The sequence below is a fragment of the Malaya genurostris genome, chromosome 3 (genome assembly GCF_030247185.1).
Source record: "Malaya genurostris strain Urasoe2022 chromosome 3, Malgen_1.1, whole genome shotgun sequence".
Classification (NCBI taxonomy): Eukaryota; Metazoa; Arthropoda; class Insecta; order Diptera; family Culicidae; genus Malaya; species Malaya genurostris.
Window position 1 is genome coordinate 208,691,063 of NC_080572.1, and position 18,185 is coordinate 208,709,247.

The 18,185-nt window shown below is 36.6% G+C and overlaps 1 protein-coding gene across 1 annotated transcript; it reads right to left on the reverse strand.

The window, feature by feature from the left end:
* Nucleotides 1-450: 450 nt before the first annotated feature.
* LOC131438125 (endocuticle structural glycoprotein ABD-4-like) lies at nt 451-2,430 on the reverse strand. Its single transcript, XM_058607942.1, has 2 exons — nt 1,484-2,430; nt 451-1,428 (listed from the first exon to the last, which is right to left on the reverse strand). Exons 1-2 carry the CDS (start codon nt 1,496-1,498, stop codon nt 955-957), a joined length of 489 nt encoding a protein of 162 aa, XP_058463925.1. The 5' UTR covers nt 1,499-2,430; the 3' UTR covers nt 451-954.
* Nucleotides 2,431-18,185: the final 15,755 nt, after the last annotated feature.

The following is an 18,185-nucleotide window of genomic DNA, read 5'->3' on the forward strand; positions in this document are numbered from 1 at the left end:
ACAGGAAGGGAGATATTGTTAGTAAATGCACTAGTAATATTATCATATGTTTTTTTTTGCTCTGGGTAACCGGCTACCGAGAATACGTTACAATTTTATCGCGTTTTGTATGACATGACATTGTTGAAAATTGATTAATAATATTCTTTAGAAAATCGTTTTAATGATTACATAGAACAAAATTCCACCAGAAGATACACGTGATTTCATTGACAACTAGAAACTTCTGCAGTTCGGTATATATAAATATTTCACTTGAATATCAATAGTCTTGATGTCACATTGTCTTCAAACATTTGGCACTTACTTGCAAATTACTTGCTTTATTTTTTTGGGGAAAATTGTAAATTAATCAAGATAAATTTTAAAAATTTTCCGTAAAAAAAGTTGCACGATTTTTTTTTCTGAAAACTGATAATTGAATGTAAGAAAAGAAAAGTTGTGGTCTTTTACGACATGGATGCAGGAATTTATTCTTGATTAACTTTTTTTCGCAGCAGGATTCTACACGATTTCTAGGCTGATCCAGCTTATAGACAGATAATAGGTTCTATAAATCTCCAGTCCCCCTTCTTTCGAAATAGAAGTAATGGCACAAAAAATTTAAACGAAAGGTCGTATGATTCCATCGACTCTTATAAATTTTGTCGAATTTGGTTTCCTGTTCCAAAATCACCGAAAAAACTTATAGTTATACAAAATCCCGAAGCAGAACTTATACCTGTATCCCATAAAATTCGTCCAGGTCCACGACATAATGTAAGGCAAAGCTGATACATGCGTATACTGGCATGCCACCCCGTATCAACCCAATATTTCCGAATGTTTAAGTCGCATCAAGTAAGGAAACATTTTTTTTATTTACTGCAAGGAAAAAATCAGGATCACAAAATTGAACTAAATGAAGGAAGTGGTAAACAGATTAAACCCGCAAAAAATTGTAATGTTTCATTATCAGCCCTGGAGAGCTCTCAGTCTGGCGATGACGGTATCGAGAAAAACTGGATCAAAGTCAGGATCCTTCGGAGGATTGGCTTTTATGATTTCCAGACCCCTGATGACGTGATCCGGCACCGGAGGTTCCACGGGAAGATGAGCTCCCTGGGGTTGGAATCCTCCCTGGTCGGCCGCATAGGTCAGCTGGATTTTCTCTCCCTCCGGGGCAGTGTAAGAAAATTCTCCCGTAGCACTTGCTCCATCGGGGCTACTTTCGGCCGCTTTGATTCCGTTGCTTGTCTCGTAGATGAAACTATAGGATCCGTCGGGATTTACCTGCTGGTCCTGATTGATTATGACGGCCGTACTTTCCGGTCCACCGTTTGGGGCGACGCTGTTTCTTCGCTGAGGCGCCGATCCACCATTTGAGGTAAATCCATTTCTACGTTGGGGTGCCGCCAGAGCGCACGAAACTACCATCAGAAACAGGCTCTGTAATAGGAGTGAATGTTGAAGTTCCTCATCGATTGATAAAAAATTTACTTACCAATTGTTTATGCATGATTTCCCGGTAGTTCTAAACTCAAAGCTAGTTCTTCTACCTACTAGCAACTGTGTTCTGCTGTCAGACATCATCTTCTCTATAGTTTATATATGAAATCACGCTCAAAAATCCCACAAGTTTTGAACTTTGGGAAACTATCACATATAAATGCGGGTACAGGCACAGCACTGCAGTGATGTGGTTGCGTATAAACGCATATAATCTATCGCCCCCGCCAGTGCGATTTACCGAATTGTGGCATACAGCAGCAACCACTTTTAACTAAATCCTAATGCTTTTTGTGGAAACAGCATCCTTCGCATCAAATCTACCGTAGACTACCGTTCGTAGATCTTGAATTGGGGCTCGGTTCTTATTCTAAAATACTGGACCCATATATTACCAAGGAAAAACCAAATGGATATTATGTTCAAATGACGACCAGCTTCCACATGGAAAAACCGTTGTCGAATCAATCGGCGATAAAATAAAAAGAAGACACCAATCGTCATCGCACTGACCGACACCATGCCATCTGCCGTACTCGGGACCGAAGCGAAATTGGTTGGTACGATTTATGCGCTAAAATCAGTTGACCAGCAGCGCAATTCTTCGGCCTCTGCCACTGACAGCTCGCCGGCTAGTTGACCTATGACGACATCGCAACCAGAAACAGCATCATAACGCATTTTTGCACGCCAACTGATTGGGTACTGGTTTTCAGGTTGTTGGAATCGATAGTGTGTTTGCGTGTGCGATGGAACGTGTTTTTCTACCCTTATTCGCTATATCACACATCAAATCAACTATGTTTGTGTGAAGTTCATCAAATCGGACGCATTTTGACAACTTATGCGTTATTTTTTTTACGTTTTTATTAGTTGTTTGCAAATGGCTTTTATGCTGTCGTTTCATTGGTTGATGAGTTTTTATTACAGCCTATTACAGGTTAATTGATCTTTCGGACCCGTTAGCTGTGGAGAAGTTGTACTTGGAGTGACGCATCCTACTCATCTTTTCCAACGCAGTTTGGTTCACGCGAAACTGAATACAGTGGTGAATACATTTAACTTATCAAATACAATGTTACCGTTATAACGTCGGTATGAACATTTTTTTTTGTTGTTGTGAACGGTTCCATAACAACTAAGAATGAGATTTAAAAAGTATTAGAGCAATTTTAGACCAGGGTAACAAGTTACCAGATTTCAAATTTTTCGATATGGATGAAACTCCGGAAGTATTTTCAGTGTGGTTTGCACGGATAGAAAAACTGATACGACTAACGGCTGATTTTTTAAAATTTCTTATGGATTTTTATATGCACTTGCCTCGCAGCATTGTAACTCGGAAACTGTTAAGTGTAGGAAAATGGTGTCAAGAAGAATTGGAACACTAACCGAAAAAAGCAATCATTGGATATTATGGATATCTAATGTTTAACCATCTTTTAACGCTAATTCGATTGGTCTTCTTTCAACCCTAGAACGCTCTCGTCACTTTTTCTATACGTAAACGCTCTCTGGGGCTCTCGTTTCAATATATTTACAAATAAACGGATCAGTTTCAAGCCAAAATCTTTCGCAAAGAAGTCTCTAGAATAACGTTAAGGTCAATTTTACCACGCAAAAGATTTTTTTTATCGCAAAACTAGGCCCTAAAAACATCAGATTGAATAATCGTGAAGGTTATAGTAAGCCGTAAACCGCGTAAAAACCTCGCACAAAGAAAACCGCGTAACTTCGGAAATCCGGGTAAAAAAAACGCAAACTGATGGAATTTTTTGTTGACTTTGGGAAAAATTTTGATATTTCCGAAATCGAAAACTTTTTCTTTAAGCCAAATGTCTTAGAAACATCGAGATCCGGTGTATTCTTAAATGGTTTTATTTTTTTGAAAATATCGAAAATTTTCTAAATGTCAGAGTTGACTTCAGAAATAATTTCGGGACAAACACCAGATCTCGACATTTCATGAATTTGTAAGATAAACCAATAAAACCGGATAACTTGGAAAACTCGTGTTAGAAAACCGCGTTATTTCGGAAATCTGCGTAAAAAAAAACTGCATAATTCTGAAGATCAGTGTAAAAAAACGTGATTAATCTACCTAGCAGTAGGATGATACCTTTTTTATCAATCCGCATGTGTTTTTTGCATGGATATTCTTAGGTGTTTTAGTTCTCATGACATTATTTTAATTATCGTCGTTTCAAACGGCAAATTGAGATTTTAATCACTCATTACACTGCCCATACTTGCATATCAGTCCCATATGGAAAATCGGCATGTCGAGAAAAAGACGATTAAAATTTTGTTTCCAATTTTTTTTATTTATTGTGCTATCTAATGCTAAATCATAGTATTATTACATAAAATATCGGTAATACACCTTTGCTATTCCAGTATTGCAACAAATGAAATTATTGAAATTTGCAATGAATAAGACTGATATGCGGGTATTTTGCATATGGGACAGACATGAGTTGATATTTTTTTCACATTTTACAGGATAAACCCTCAACTTTTATTGAAATTTCTGAGAGTATATTGAGGATGGATTGCATTCCTCAAGCTAACTCAAAATTGGCGAAAATCGATATGCGACTGATATGCGAGTATGGGCAGTACACTGTGATGTCGAAACTACAAATCGTATCGAATTTTAATCTTAACGTATGACAATCGATTGAACATTCCATGAGATGTCGAAGTAAGTTCCACTTTAGAGTTTTTCGTCATCATTTATGGTACTTCCAGAGCCGGTATTCAGGAACTAGCATAACCCAAAATGATTCGAATGGCCATAAATTCATACGACAAACAATTTACATCTTCTATATCGGTATGAATTTTAAAAACTCATCATCTGTAATTCCAGAATTGGATAAAATTTCCCAATTTTCTATGGGACCATAAGTCCTTAAATTTACATTTTTGCTTTTGAAGTTTGATTTGGCCATTTTGAGAAAATGATTCGATACTGGAACCGGAATTCTAAAATCGGTGTAGCTGAAATCAGTTAAATTTACCTGAGGAGTTTGTAGACATCTTTGAGAAATTGTAGAGCGAATTAAATTTTCCGAATTAAATTTTCCGAATCGAAAACTGAATACCGCTTAAACTGAAATAAACTTATTTGGTTATCGACTATCCAAATCTGCAAACCCGATAAACCTGATTAATTTATGTGAAATGGACATTTTTATACTAATCACCCTGTATCTCCTGAACCAGAAGTCGTATCTGACTAAAAAGTAAGATGTTTTATAGGATTTTAAGACCTCCCATTTGAATCATAGATGGTTCTTAGATTTCGTTTGAGTCTTAGATCGGTTCAGGCATCTACGAGAAAAATGAATTGCATTATTTTAATTTCGTTTCACATATCATCCTGTGGTTCCGCCATCAGAAGTCGGATCCAAACGTATTTCAGGAACCTTGTTTGGGAGTATACTACTTTTCATATGAATCTGAGTTTGTAGAAAACGGTTTAGCCATCTCCGAGAAAATTGAGTGAAATTATTTGTCACGCACGCATTTACTGATCTCGACGAACTGAGTCGTATGGTATATGGGTGTTATGTTCTTCCAGCATTTATTGCTGTAAGTAGTTTAAATCAATATAATTATGGAATTGCTTTTAACTCGAAAATGCTGCCATCATCTGGTTTACGTATGTCATATTCGAACGATTATGTTGCCAAAAAAACCGTGCCAAAATCGATCCCAGGTAAAATGTCATGAAAAAAGATGCTGTACACAGTCTTCTTAGTACTTAGAAGCAAATGAATGTAATAGTATAAAAAATCGTGTTTAACGTTGCTCCCAAGCTTTGCTTTATCATACAGCGCTCAAAACTTCTACTGCTGGAATAGGGGACAAAGTCGTCTACAAAAAAATATCGATATCTCCATTGAAAATGGACGGATTATAACAATCTATGGCTTGTTGGATAGCTATTAGCGTGCGGAATCTAAGCATGAAAACATATTCTGTTTTCAATTTCAAGTGTGACAAATACTATCAAAAAACAGAAAATTTTGACATAAGACTTTGTATAAATCAAAAAGTAAACATCCGATCTCAAAACCATTCAATGGCGTTCTGAGTGACGGCGAGACCTTTCATTTACGACTAATTTGATCAAAATCGGTCCAGCCATCTCTGAGATCTCGACCTCTTTGTTGACAACACAAGTACAGACACACACACACGGACATTTGCTCAGTTCGTCGAACTGAATCGATTGGTATATGACAATCGGCCCTCGGGGCCTTGGAAATTTTTTCTAAAGTTAGAGCAAATTCTATACCTATTTTTAATATTTATAAATTAAAGTACAATGGTTTGCCATATTTAAGATGTGTTCCAAGTTGGAATATACTCCACCTTTTGATTGTTTACAAGTTCAAACATTAATGCGATAGTTAGTAATGGATCGATCGCTAATCAAATAACTATGCAAATAAAGCAATTCGAAATTTTGTAGTAGTAGTGTTAAAGATTTCTCAGTTGATCAGTATCTAATCAGAGATACAAAGTGGAAAAATGACACGCGAATACAACTATGAAAAGAAAACCGCGAAAGTGTTACCGCAGAGATGAGACTCGAACCCGTCACTAGCTTCTATCCGGGGAAAAACACAGATGAATGTAATCTATACGGATCTAAAAGCTGCTTTCGACAAAATTGACTATAAAATACTGTTGTGCAAATTGTATTATCTCGGGTTTTCTGCTCAGCTTGTGTCGTGGTTAAACTCGTATCTTTCTGGTAGGATTTTACGAGTAAAATTGGACAATTGTACGTCATTGCAATTTTCGAATAGTTCTGGAGTTCCACAAGGCAGTAATTTGGAACCATTGCTATTCACACTGTTCTTTAACGATGTTTCATTGGCTCTGGGAGATGGTTTCAAACTGATATATGCAGACGACTTAAAATTGTATGTCGTAGTTCGAACTGTGGGGGATTGTCGGCGATTACAGCATCAACTACAACTCTTCGTCGATTGGTGCTGCGTGAATAAACTTTTTATCAACATTTCAAAGTGTCAGGTGATGACGTTTCATCGTAATATGCATCCTGTTGAATTCGGCTACTGTATTGGTGGTTCAGTCCTGACCTTAGAGTGAACCTGGTGAATGATTTGGGAATATAAATGGATGAAAAATTGACATTCGATTCACATCGATCATTAATAAACACGAAAGCGTTACGTCAATTGGGATTCATTTCTTAAATCGCTATGGAATACAAAGATCCACACTGTTTGAAGGCTTGGTACTGCTCACTGGTTCGGCCAATCCTTGAGACCGCGTCAGTTGTTTGGTTTCCTCATCAAATTCCGTGGTGCATGCGAATTGAACGTGTTCAAAAACGCTTCGTTCGATTGGCACTGCCGTGGCGAGATCCAGCAAATCTGCTACCCTATCCTGATAGATGTAAACTAATTGGAATCGGTACTTTGCAACGTCGCCGAAAAATTCAGCAAGCATTGTTCGTCGCCAAATTGAATAACGGAGAGATTGATGCACCTGAGTTACGTTGTGAAATGAATTTTCGGACACCGAGTAGAACACTGCGAAATGCAACTCTGCTTTAGCACAGATTCCACAGGACTCTTTTCGGATATAATGAACCGATAGCCGCAGTCGAAGATTACTTGGAGTTTGGTGAATCATCTAGTCGCTTTGCTAGTAAAATTAAACGATGTGCCATTATGTTTTGACAATGTTTTACAATATTTATTTTTTATGTTATTTATTTAGTATGTAGTTAGCCGTTTTTAGATTATTGTAGTTGTTTTGTTCTTGTTTTTGTTCCGAGAGACATAAACGGAAATAAACAAATAAATAAATGAATATTCTTTTGAAAAAGTATATAGTATTTCAGTTCGGAGATCAAAAGGCTGACACTTCCGGAGATAGTACCGTAAAAATTTCGTAACCGACAAATTGACAATTTTTTTTTTCAAAAAGTAACTTCAGCTCAAATATATTGTTGCTGGTACTTTTGGATTCCGGAATGTGATATAATAAACAAGGGGTGGCTGTTCACATTCTTGTTTCCAATTATTTCAAGCAAGTGTAAATAAAAAATTTCCAAATATTTTGATTGCAATGTCGTGTTCCAAAATATCCAAAATTAGGATCGAAATGTAAATCAATAAATTTAAGTATATTCTGTGATTAGAATGGCTATTGCTATCAATACTGGTTTACCATTCATCTATTATCTTGTTCTAAAAAGTTCACCAGGAGCTCATTTTGATAGGCGCTCTCTAAGTCAATTCCGGTTTGCACGAACAAGACATAACCTCACAAAATGCACTGAATGAACATCATTTCATCTGTTTTTCAAAGAAGGACGAATCTTACAAAAGTAAACAAATCGAGTTTCTCTCTCCTACCAATAAATTCTTCATAATCCTACAATTTTGCCTAAAAAATCTGATTCTACAAAAATCTCAATCTTAGTAATACAAAGAACTTTAAAGGGCGTAATTGTCATTCCATTTGCTTACGAAAGTTTCGCCCTCCGTGTTCCATGCAAACAAACAGGGCGATACTTCAATTCCTAGTAAGGAAGGGAGAAACTATTTGTTTTCTTTATTTTTGATGGTTTCCGAACCTTTTACTACTGGGAATAATAAATGATACGATAAAATTACCCGAATATTTATCTTAGTCACGAAAACCAACTAATTTCACAAAAAATGCGCAAGGGCGTAACTTCATCATTCACACAGGAAGCATAAAAGTAAACAAATCGAAAAAGGGCGAAACTCTTTTTATGTTGATTTATTCAGTAGATATAGAAGGAAAGTGGTAAAATTTGCATACTTTTTAAAGATAAACGAACAGATCATCGACTAATCAAAAATTGATCTGAGAATATACGATGATTTCTAAATACGATTTGAAACCAAAGTCGAAAAATTCATCAATGTTTTTCTCCATTTGCTATCATTGATAGATTCGCCGTTCTTTGAAAAACAGCTGATTTGACGAATAACGGTGGTTTTTAGGTTTTTCAAGATGACATCACAAATGAAAACTCCAATAACACGTTTTCAAGTTAGAACGACCACGTAAACAAACCACGTTTGCTGTCAAATGATGTTCATTCAGTGAATTTTGTGAGGTTATGTCATGTTCGTGCAAAACCTAATTGACTGCAAAAGCGCCTATTGAAATGAGCTCCTGATTAACTTTTTGAGTTGGTTCAAGATAATAGATGACAGCATAAATGTTAATCATAGACCTAAATTTATCGATCTGTATTTCAATCTTAATTTTGATGAATACTTTAAAACACGCCTCAATGGATTTAAAAAAAAATGAAAATTATTGATTTACACTTGCTTGAGATAATTGAAAACATAAATGTTGGCTGGGAAAATTTTCGGACACCGAGTTGTTTTTCACGCATATTCATTCGATGCGATACTTGTTCACTGTCGGCGGCTGAGATAGTAAAACAAGTAGAAACAGATAAGATGGAGCAAGCAAAACTTCAAATGACTAGCCATGGTTATTAAATTTAACAATGAAACCAGTGAGTCTGATTTGAGTATGACAACAAGGCGTTTAAAGGCGTTAAACTGTTCCTTAGTGCGGTCAAAGAAAGAATATTATCGTCCGGGCACGGAACTGCAGGTGGCATAATAGTTCAGCATAAACTGTTATGCACTGACGAGTCTAAGACGAAACGTAAAGATAATGATTATTACTGTTTTTAACTAGTTAGATTACTAGTTTGGAAAATAATAAACCTCGAAACCATTAATCAGAACCAATGCCAGTGTATATTCACGATGAGACATGAGATAAAAACTTGGGAGGCATTTCTCATTGATTGTGAATGAACAGTTCAATTAAGGTTTCCTAGTAACTTCTACGAAGCGCCTCTCTAGAAAATTGCAGGATGGTGCAACAACACATTCTGAAAAAATATCACGCCCGGCATTCCATATCACGCCAAAAACATTGGGAAAGCTCATCTTTCAACCATCCTTTATTGTAAAATATCCTGCCGGATGCCGCATAAACTACGGTAGACCTATTCAAGAGGTAAAATTCATAAACCCAACGTATTTTCATCACTGTTTTCTCGTTCCAAAGCATTTAACACGAATTATTTACGCTTTCCGTAATAAGCAAGTGTTCGAAAGGGCGAGGTTCCAGTCAGTGTGATTTAATTAACAATTTCGTGTCTGTTTTCCACGGCCGGTAGCTCAGGAAACCTGCAAAAAAAATAGAGAACGAGGACAATCGGTCACGAAGCGACCGATGAGATGCTGGATGGTTTTATAATTTTGTTTTTACCCTTCAGCTGTAATTACGCTTCTCACACAAATTAGCGGAAATTTTTCCGCGCCATTTCCTATTGTATTATGCTAGATTTTCTACTTCACTTCCGTCTGCTGCTTGCATCTCATTATTGCTTCAGAACATATTTTTTACCAAGAATCGCCAGGATTGTGACCGGGAGCCAATCAGCCCGTCGACCTGATGAAGTGGAATAATTTTCCCAGGGGATTTTCCACTGATAATCAGAAGCATCGGCGATCATCGGCCAGATCGAAATCGATAACGTACATTTCTTGGAATAGTTTTTATTTTGTTTTTGCATTTTCCCGGTTCATCAACTTTAGCTAGATCGTTAGTGCTGTATTCTGCATAATGAAGTGTACCAATGAAGTATTAATTGAATATGAACGGGTTTGCTCAGGTTTATCTTCTTTCATTAATTTTCATATTGGCTAAACAGATAAACTGACTGAACAGTGATTTCATATTCCATGCAAATTGAAACGGGTTCACACGTGTTTTCATTTTACCTTCGAACCAGTCTGGATTCTCACCAAATAAAATCATTTTTCCATCTTCATAAAAACTGTGCTTATTTTTTGGCTTGGTTCAATTACATCTCAAAATTGGCATCTGAAATCGTATTCCTTTTTTCAAGTGACAATCGAGCAGTGAACCTAATCTGTAAGAAACCGAAACCACAAAAGTTTTTTCCCCAAAAACTCGAACGAGAAAAACTTGGTCCGTTTCTTTCACTCATTATCTCATTTCAACCGCAACGGATCCGCTTGTTTCCCAGACCGTTCGTCCTGTTGCGAACCGGCAGATATACATCAACAAAACATCCTTCAACTAGACCGGGAACAATCCTAATACTGTTATTTGGCGAGGAAGATACGATATAATCCTAAAATTGACATTAATCTGATTATTTTAAATGATCTCGGGTTTCCCCACAGCCGACAGCAATTTTCTTCTGACAGTAAACTCATGAACCGTTGACGGAAGCGAAATTGGCTTTGAATATCTGGTTCCCGTCCGTTCCCAAATCAACACAAGAAGTTCAACGGAAATGTTCAACCATTCGCTCTCTTTCTCTTGTTATCTCGGTGCAGATAGAACGACAACCGCTTTCCAAGAAATTAGATTCCGTCGAAAGACGGAGCAGATTGACGTTATTTTTATTTTGTTTTTGTTGGGTTCAATACTCATGTCCTTTTTCAGTGCGTTCATTAAACCCACTGCAATGGGGTGAGGCTCCAACAGAAATCTGCAGATAATATTGCCTGATTATTGTTTAAACAGATCAAGAAGGCTCATATTGGTGCCACTTTTTGAAAACTAATTTTGATTTTGATTATGAAAATCGTCGCTCTCCTGAAGTTTAGAGGCAACCGAAAGTCCATGGCGTATTGCAAGAATTTCCAAAATAGACTCCTTGGGAACGAAATCGGTTTCGGAAGCAATTAATTAGTCTGAAAATTTGAGAAAAAGATGTTTTTTTCAATACTTGACTTTCGAAACTACTTAAAATTTAATGAAAAAAAGGTAGAAAAATGAAATGGAAAGAAATTAGCGAAAACAAGAAAACTGTTGATGAATATTCTCAAAGTCCGCATCGCCACTTACATTCTTAGGAAAACAGTCAATGTTGTAAAACACCAGTTTCCTGCATTAAACAATTTTTTCAATAGAAAAAAGGCGAGCGGATAATGTCAGAGACATAACCAGATTGACGTGAATACGAATAACAATGGCTTGCTGAAACTCAAACTGTGCCCTTATAAAGCACGATATCCACAGGGCCAAGAAAAGGCTTTATAAAACATGTATACAAACAATAAGTTCAACATCAAATATGTTTAAATACAACGAAAGTATTGGAAATATTAGAAATAGTTCCTCACAACAACGCATGCACTATCCAAAATAATAAACCTTTGAACTAGAGTTTTTTTTTACAAAACAGTGGAAATATTCTGTGAGGAATATTATACCTTGTACCTAGAACCTAGAATCGTGACCTCCACCACTAATATAACTTCGTTGACGTTTCAATTACTGCATATTTATTGTCATCACAATCGGTCGTTTCTTGTACAAAATTATTTTAAATAGACTAATATGATTAAGCTGATCGCTTGGTGGATGTTAGCATTAATCAGCACCTCATATAATAAAAATTCGAAGAACGCAGGGTAGTTTCCAATGTTCGTCTAATACGTTAATGAAGGTATTGCGTCAGGGTTTTCATCTCTTTATAGGGCACCAGGTTTTGTTAGTTTAAATTTTCGAAATATACAGATTTTTATTTTTGGCATTCTTTGCATCCTCGTCTCGGTTCCGTATAAAGCCAGGGTCCAAAATTTTATCGTGGTTTCGAAACTACACCCTAAATATAATGCTAGTATAAAGATTCTTCAATTTCAATACATCCACATCAATACATTCATTTTCGCATTGCGTGTGCCCGTCGTAATTGAATGTGTTGGTGACGGCGCAAACTTTTTTCAACTTCCGTAGAATCTGATTATTCTTCTTTAAGAAATGGCAAAAGCTCATATAATTCTTCATGATGACCTGTAGGCAGAGCTGCTAAATGTCACCATCAACTAGCAACTTTGCACGACGAAGATTGGAAAGTTTATGTCGCTGGACTGCTGCCAACCAGGCTAAGACCAGTCATCATATATTGAGTGTCTGAGAGCCGATCTGTCATTACTTAAATTCTCTTGACATTACACTCACCAGGACGCTCATTGATTGCCGATGCGATTGATATTATCTTCATTTCTCCAGTCACTGTTTGATTACGATGTGACTAAATATTAATCAAGCATCATAAACATTGAATTGAATCCATTTACACCAATAATCTCCGAAGTCCGATGACTTTTTGCAAAGAACAATGAACTATATCAATTTATGTTTATGTTATTACTCTCATGGAATTTTTTTACTTCAACAGGGAATAGGAGAATGAGAGAGAACACACAAAAGTCGTCTGTCTTTGACTGAGTATACTTCTACTTGGCCATAGAACTATCGAGTAGTATGACATTTGACAGACACTTTGACAGTACCGATAACAGTTGACGATGATTTTAGTCAATCTGTCAAGGTCATTTGACAATTTCAACTCTGCCTGTAGGACTGAAAAGTGCCTTGAATTGCCATTGCCGATGGGATCTGCAGTTAGGTAGAACTGAAATGGCTCCCGACCGAAATTAGAATTTAAAATTGATTGTGAGTTCCAATTGGATTTCAAATAGAATGAAACAATCGGTGGAATCAGTAGGAGCATTCGTAACTTACAAGGAATTTCGACTCAAATTTCGGACAACTTAACTGAGCAGCGGTGTTTACAAACACTGCGCTCCCATTGAACTCTGCCGACTTCCACTGTTGCACCCTGGAAACGTAAATCACTGTTAAAATGTGCCAATGAAGTTCCTTTACATTATTTTGTTGCTCGCTTCATTCCAAAAGCGTGAGATCGTCGGTGTTTCTCTCACGTATGTCTTGCATCGATAACCGTTGCACAGAAAAAAATGAAAAAAAGATGAATTTATACCGACACAGAAGCAGATATATTCACGACTTATTTTTCGATTTATTCGCGTTTCGCCTTCGACATATCAGTGCTTAAAGCAGTTCAAATTGAACCGCCATCTCCACCTAACAGTTCATTTTGAACCGCTAAGCACTGATGAGCCGAAGGCGAAACGCGCAGAAATCGAAACGAAATATGTACAAACCAAAACCTCGTAAATGCGACCAGCAGTTAGTTTTCACACGTTTTCGTCCGAGACGTCAGATAGGATATAGCACCCAGTGAAATATCCTTGAAGTGTCACATAAATTGTGTGAAATTTGCGTCTGTTTAGCGGTTCAAATTAAACTGTTAGACGGAGATGTCGGTTCAATTTGAACTGCTTTAAGCACTGATAAGCCGAAGGCGAAACGCGCAGAAATCGAAACGAAATATGTACAAACCAAAACCTCGTAAATGCGACCAGCAGTTAGTTTTCACACGTTTTCGTCCGAGACGTCAGATAGGATATAGCACCCAGTGAAATATCCTTGAAGTGTCACATAAATTGTGTGAAATTTGCGTCTGTTTAGCGGTTCAAATTAAACTGTTAGACGGAGATGTCGGTTCAATTTGAACTGCTTTAAGCACTGATAAGCCGAAGGCGAAACGCGCAGAAATCGAAACGAAATATGTACAAACCAAAACCTCGTAAATGCGACCAGCAGTTAGTTTTCACACGTTTTCGTCCGAGACGTCAGATAGGATATAGCACCCAGTGAAATATCCTTGAAGTGTCACATAAATTGTGTGAAATTTGCGTCTGTTTAGCGGTTCAAATTAAACTGTTAGACGGAGATGTCGGTTCAATTTGAACTGCTTTAAGCACTGATAAGCCGAAGGCGAAACGCGAAGAAATCGAAACGGAATATGTACAAACCAAAACCTCGTAAATGCGACCAGCAGTTAGTTTTCACACGTTTTCGTCCGAGACGTCAGATAGGATATAGCACCCAGTGAAATATCCTTGAAGTGTCACATAAATTGTGTGAAATTTGCGTCTGTTTAGCGGTTCAAATTAAACTGTTAGACGGAGATGTCGGTTCAATTTGAACTGCTTTAAGCACTGATAAGCCGAAGGCGAAACGCGCAGAAATCGAAACGAAATATGTACAAACCAAAACCTCGTAAATGCGACCAGCAGTTAGTTTTCACACGTTTTCGTCCGAGACGTCAGATAGGATATAGCACCCAGTGAAATATCCTTGAAGTGTCACATAAATTGTGTGAAATTTGCGTCTGTTTAGCGGTTCAAATTAAACTGTTAGACGGAGATGTCGGTTCAATTTGAACTGCTTTAAGCACTGATAAGCCGAAGGCGAAACGCGAAGAAATCGAAACGGAATATGCACTTTTTGTATAAACCAAAAATCCCTAAATGTTCACTTAAGGTGAAATGTAGCGGAATGCGAAAATCGCGTTTTTGATCAATTATTCAAAAACTAGACCGATTTTCGAAAAACCAAAAACACTTAAGTTTTCGAAATCAAATTTATCATAACTAAGTATTCTCAGAATTTTGAAATTTTGCTTTGCCGAGCCGTAATTGGTTTTTGAAATGTATAAACGGTTACTGTTCCGTTCCACGGGGATGATTTTAGAACTGAAAAGTAGTGTTTGTAGCAGAATTTCACAAAGAATCTGAAAATGCAACTCAAAATTATAAAATATTAGCTAAAACAACCGAAATTTAAAAAGTTTACATAAACTTTTCCGCATTGAGGTGGTGTGAGAAATGCACGGTGGGCACGGTGGCATTAAATCGTGAGCAAAAATTACATATAAAATAATGACGCGAATTTATGCAGCATTGGGTTTTGTGTTGATATAAAAACGAGTTGAATACAATAAAATGGGTATTGTAAGAAATTGTTTATTTTCCAAGTAACTGTCATTCATAATGCTAATAATGTCCAATTCTGTTGAGTTCAATGCATTGATGTTGCTGAAGCAATAAAACTTGGCTGTGTGATATCGTATAACAGGTATTATTTTAGATTGTAGCAAATTTTATAGCAAAACTATAACTTCATCATTGACAAGCTACTGAATAAAATACAAACCAAGTATTATCGTGATATAAACAATGTGATAAACATTGATAAACAACAGGCATATACATGGTTATCAAGTTGGTTAATACATATAACCTCATGTTAGTCATTCATAATTACTCATGATTTATAGCTCTAGTGTAAGAGTGATCACTAACAATAACGATTGTATTAGCATATATTCAAAGTGTGAAGGATTCAAAATCCATTACGTTCAGTCTTTTTTACAAGCCAATATAACGAGAGGTAAACCCACTGCGCTCAATCGTCGAAAAAAGTTCTTGTTTCTATGTGTCCGTTTTTCTTGGTATGCTTTGTGCGACGGTTCGTTCAACTGAAGAGGATAAAATTTTGCGCGCATTTTATGACGCTACATTTCACCTTAAGGTCTGATGACAGAGGGTCGCGTGTTGAGTTTTAAATCGACCACGTTGCTCACTCAATTCCCTTTGCGCATCGTATTTCTCTTGTACTCTCTCGTATATGAGAAAACTGTACCGGGTTGCCAGCATACATTTTATTATTTTGATGAGAAGTTTTATCACATTAATCTATCGTATGGGTTGGACATTACATGGATTCCAATGAACAATGAAAAAATATTCAACTTTCAAAACTTGAATGTCTGTGTGTTTGGCAGCCTTGTCGAGCCAATTTTATTTCTCTCTCCTCAGAATGCTATAAGAAAACCATAGCAAAAGAAATGGCGGATGCATTGAAACTGACTTTGTTTCACAGAAAAATACAAGACTTTATTTTTATCGCGATAACATATATGTTTTATGTACTAATCGCATCTAAACTAAATTATCTAGACTTTATCACGGTAGATTTATGATACAAACCTTCAATCCCGAGATATTCGATGAATAAGTAGAGGTTTTCATTTCCGAGCGTTCCAATTTTCAGCAGTTCTTCAGTCAGAAAAAAATACAACACGACCGCTAAACTCAATGAATCGTTCTGAAAATTCCACAGAATATTTTCAACTAAATTTCGAAGACATTGTCATGTGGGTTTTTCTATATTCTGCACCGTTCCAAGAAAATTTAATTTGAAACGGGAAAATAGCAAAAAACCTACCACTTTACGGTACTGTCCTCAGTCCTTAATTTAGATAATGAATCGTTCTGAAAATTCCACAGAATATTTTCAACTAAATTTCGAAGACATTGTCATGTGGGTTTTTCTATATTCTGCACCGTTCCAAGAAAATTTAATTTGAAACGGGAAAATAGCAAAAAACCTACCACTTTACGGTACTGTCCTCAGTCCTTAATTTAGATAATTGTACTAAATAAACTTTCTATTTCAAATTTTCTCACAACGACAAAACTGGTCTTGCGTTTTGCAACAATGGCTGGTTTTCCTAAGTTGGTAAATTATCCATTAATTTGACAAAGAAACTGGCGTTCTCAAGTCATAATAGAGACGCAATAAAATCTCACATTTAACAGCCTAGCGAGTATTAGAAAGAAGATTTCAAAATTTCAAAATTCGCCTAAAAATCGCATTACTTTGAAAATTCGCAGAAAAAAATCGTATAACGCATAAAAAACCGTAAAACTAAGGAAAATCAGTTTTGCAATGACTGAGTGGAACCATATATTGGAGAAGCCAAATGAATGAAAAACTAACAAAAAAGATGATTTATTAGAAAAAGATACGCTCAGAGACTGGACTCGAACCTGCTTTCTTATGCATTCCGTGCATACGCGCTACCATTTCGCCGCTCTGAACTTTGTTATCGACACTCTAAAACGCAGTCAGACATGGTAGAACGTACATCGAACATCCTTGGCGTCGGTTGACCGATACCATACATCCAAACATCTTCTCTGTCCATCAAACACTAGTCTTCTCGCTTTATACCTATTTTCCGCTCAAGCACTGAGTAGGAGAGTGTATTAATAATCGTTTGTCACCTTCTTTACTGGCGTAAGTCGCTGGCTGAACATTCTATTTTTTAAAAGATATCGACTTTGAAACTAACCAAGAATTCTTTAAGGACTCTTTGGGATTTTTGGCTTCGAAGAAAAATGCTCGATTTCGGAACATTTGAGTCCCACAAAGCCGACTTGAAATTTTTCATCGAGATAACACTAAATTACAACGTTTTATTCATTTCTAAGATGAAAAATAAGTCGCACAATAAGAGGCAAGAGCGCATTTCGTTTTTTCTTCATTTTCATTTTCCAATCTGTGGTTTCGTTAGAGGTCATTGTCATTTTCCAATCTGTGATTTCGCTGGAGGTTGTAAAATGGCTGAACTCAGCTCATGGCGTCATACGTCGAACAGTGAGGAAAACCTGTTTTAATCCACCTAGTGGTGTAACGATGCCTTACTCATATCATATATAATACTGTGGTATTCTTCAAAACAATTTTCTTCAATTTTTAAAAGAATAACCGAAATCCGTTTGTTTGACCGTCTACTGACAAAAACTATCAATTGGAGAAGATTTGAGGTCGATTAAGAAAACTGTTTACGGTTTTTCGCCCTTTTCAGTGATGGTATAAAATTTTGAACTCACTTTACCCTATATTTCCGGATCAAGAAGTTGGATCCGGATGAAATTCAGGAATTACATGTGGAACCATAGGACCTTTCATTTGAACCTAAGTTTATGAAAATTGGTCGCACCATCTATAAGAAAAGTTAGAACACACATTTTTTAAATTTTTTTGCACATTTTACCCCATAATTCCGGAACCGAAAGTCGGATCTAAATAATATTCAG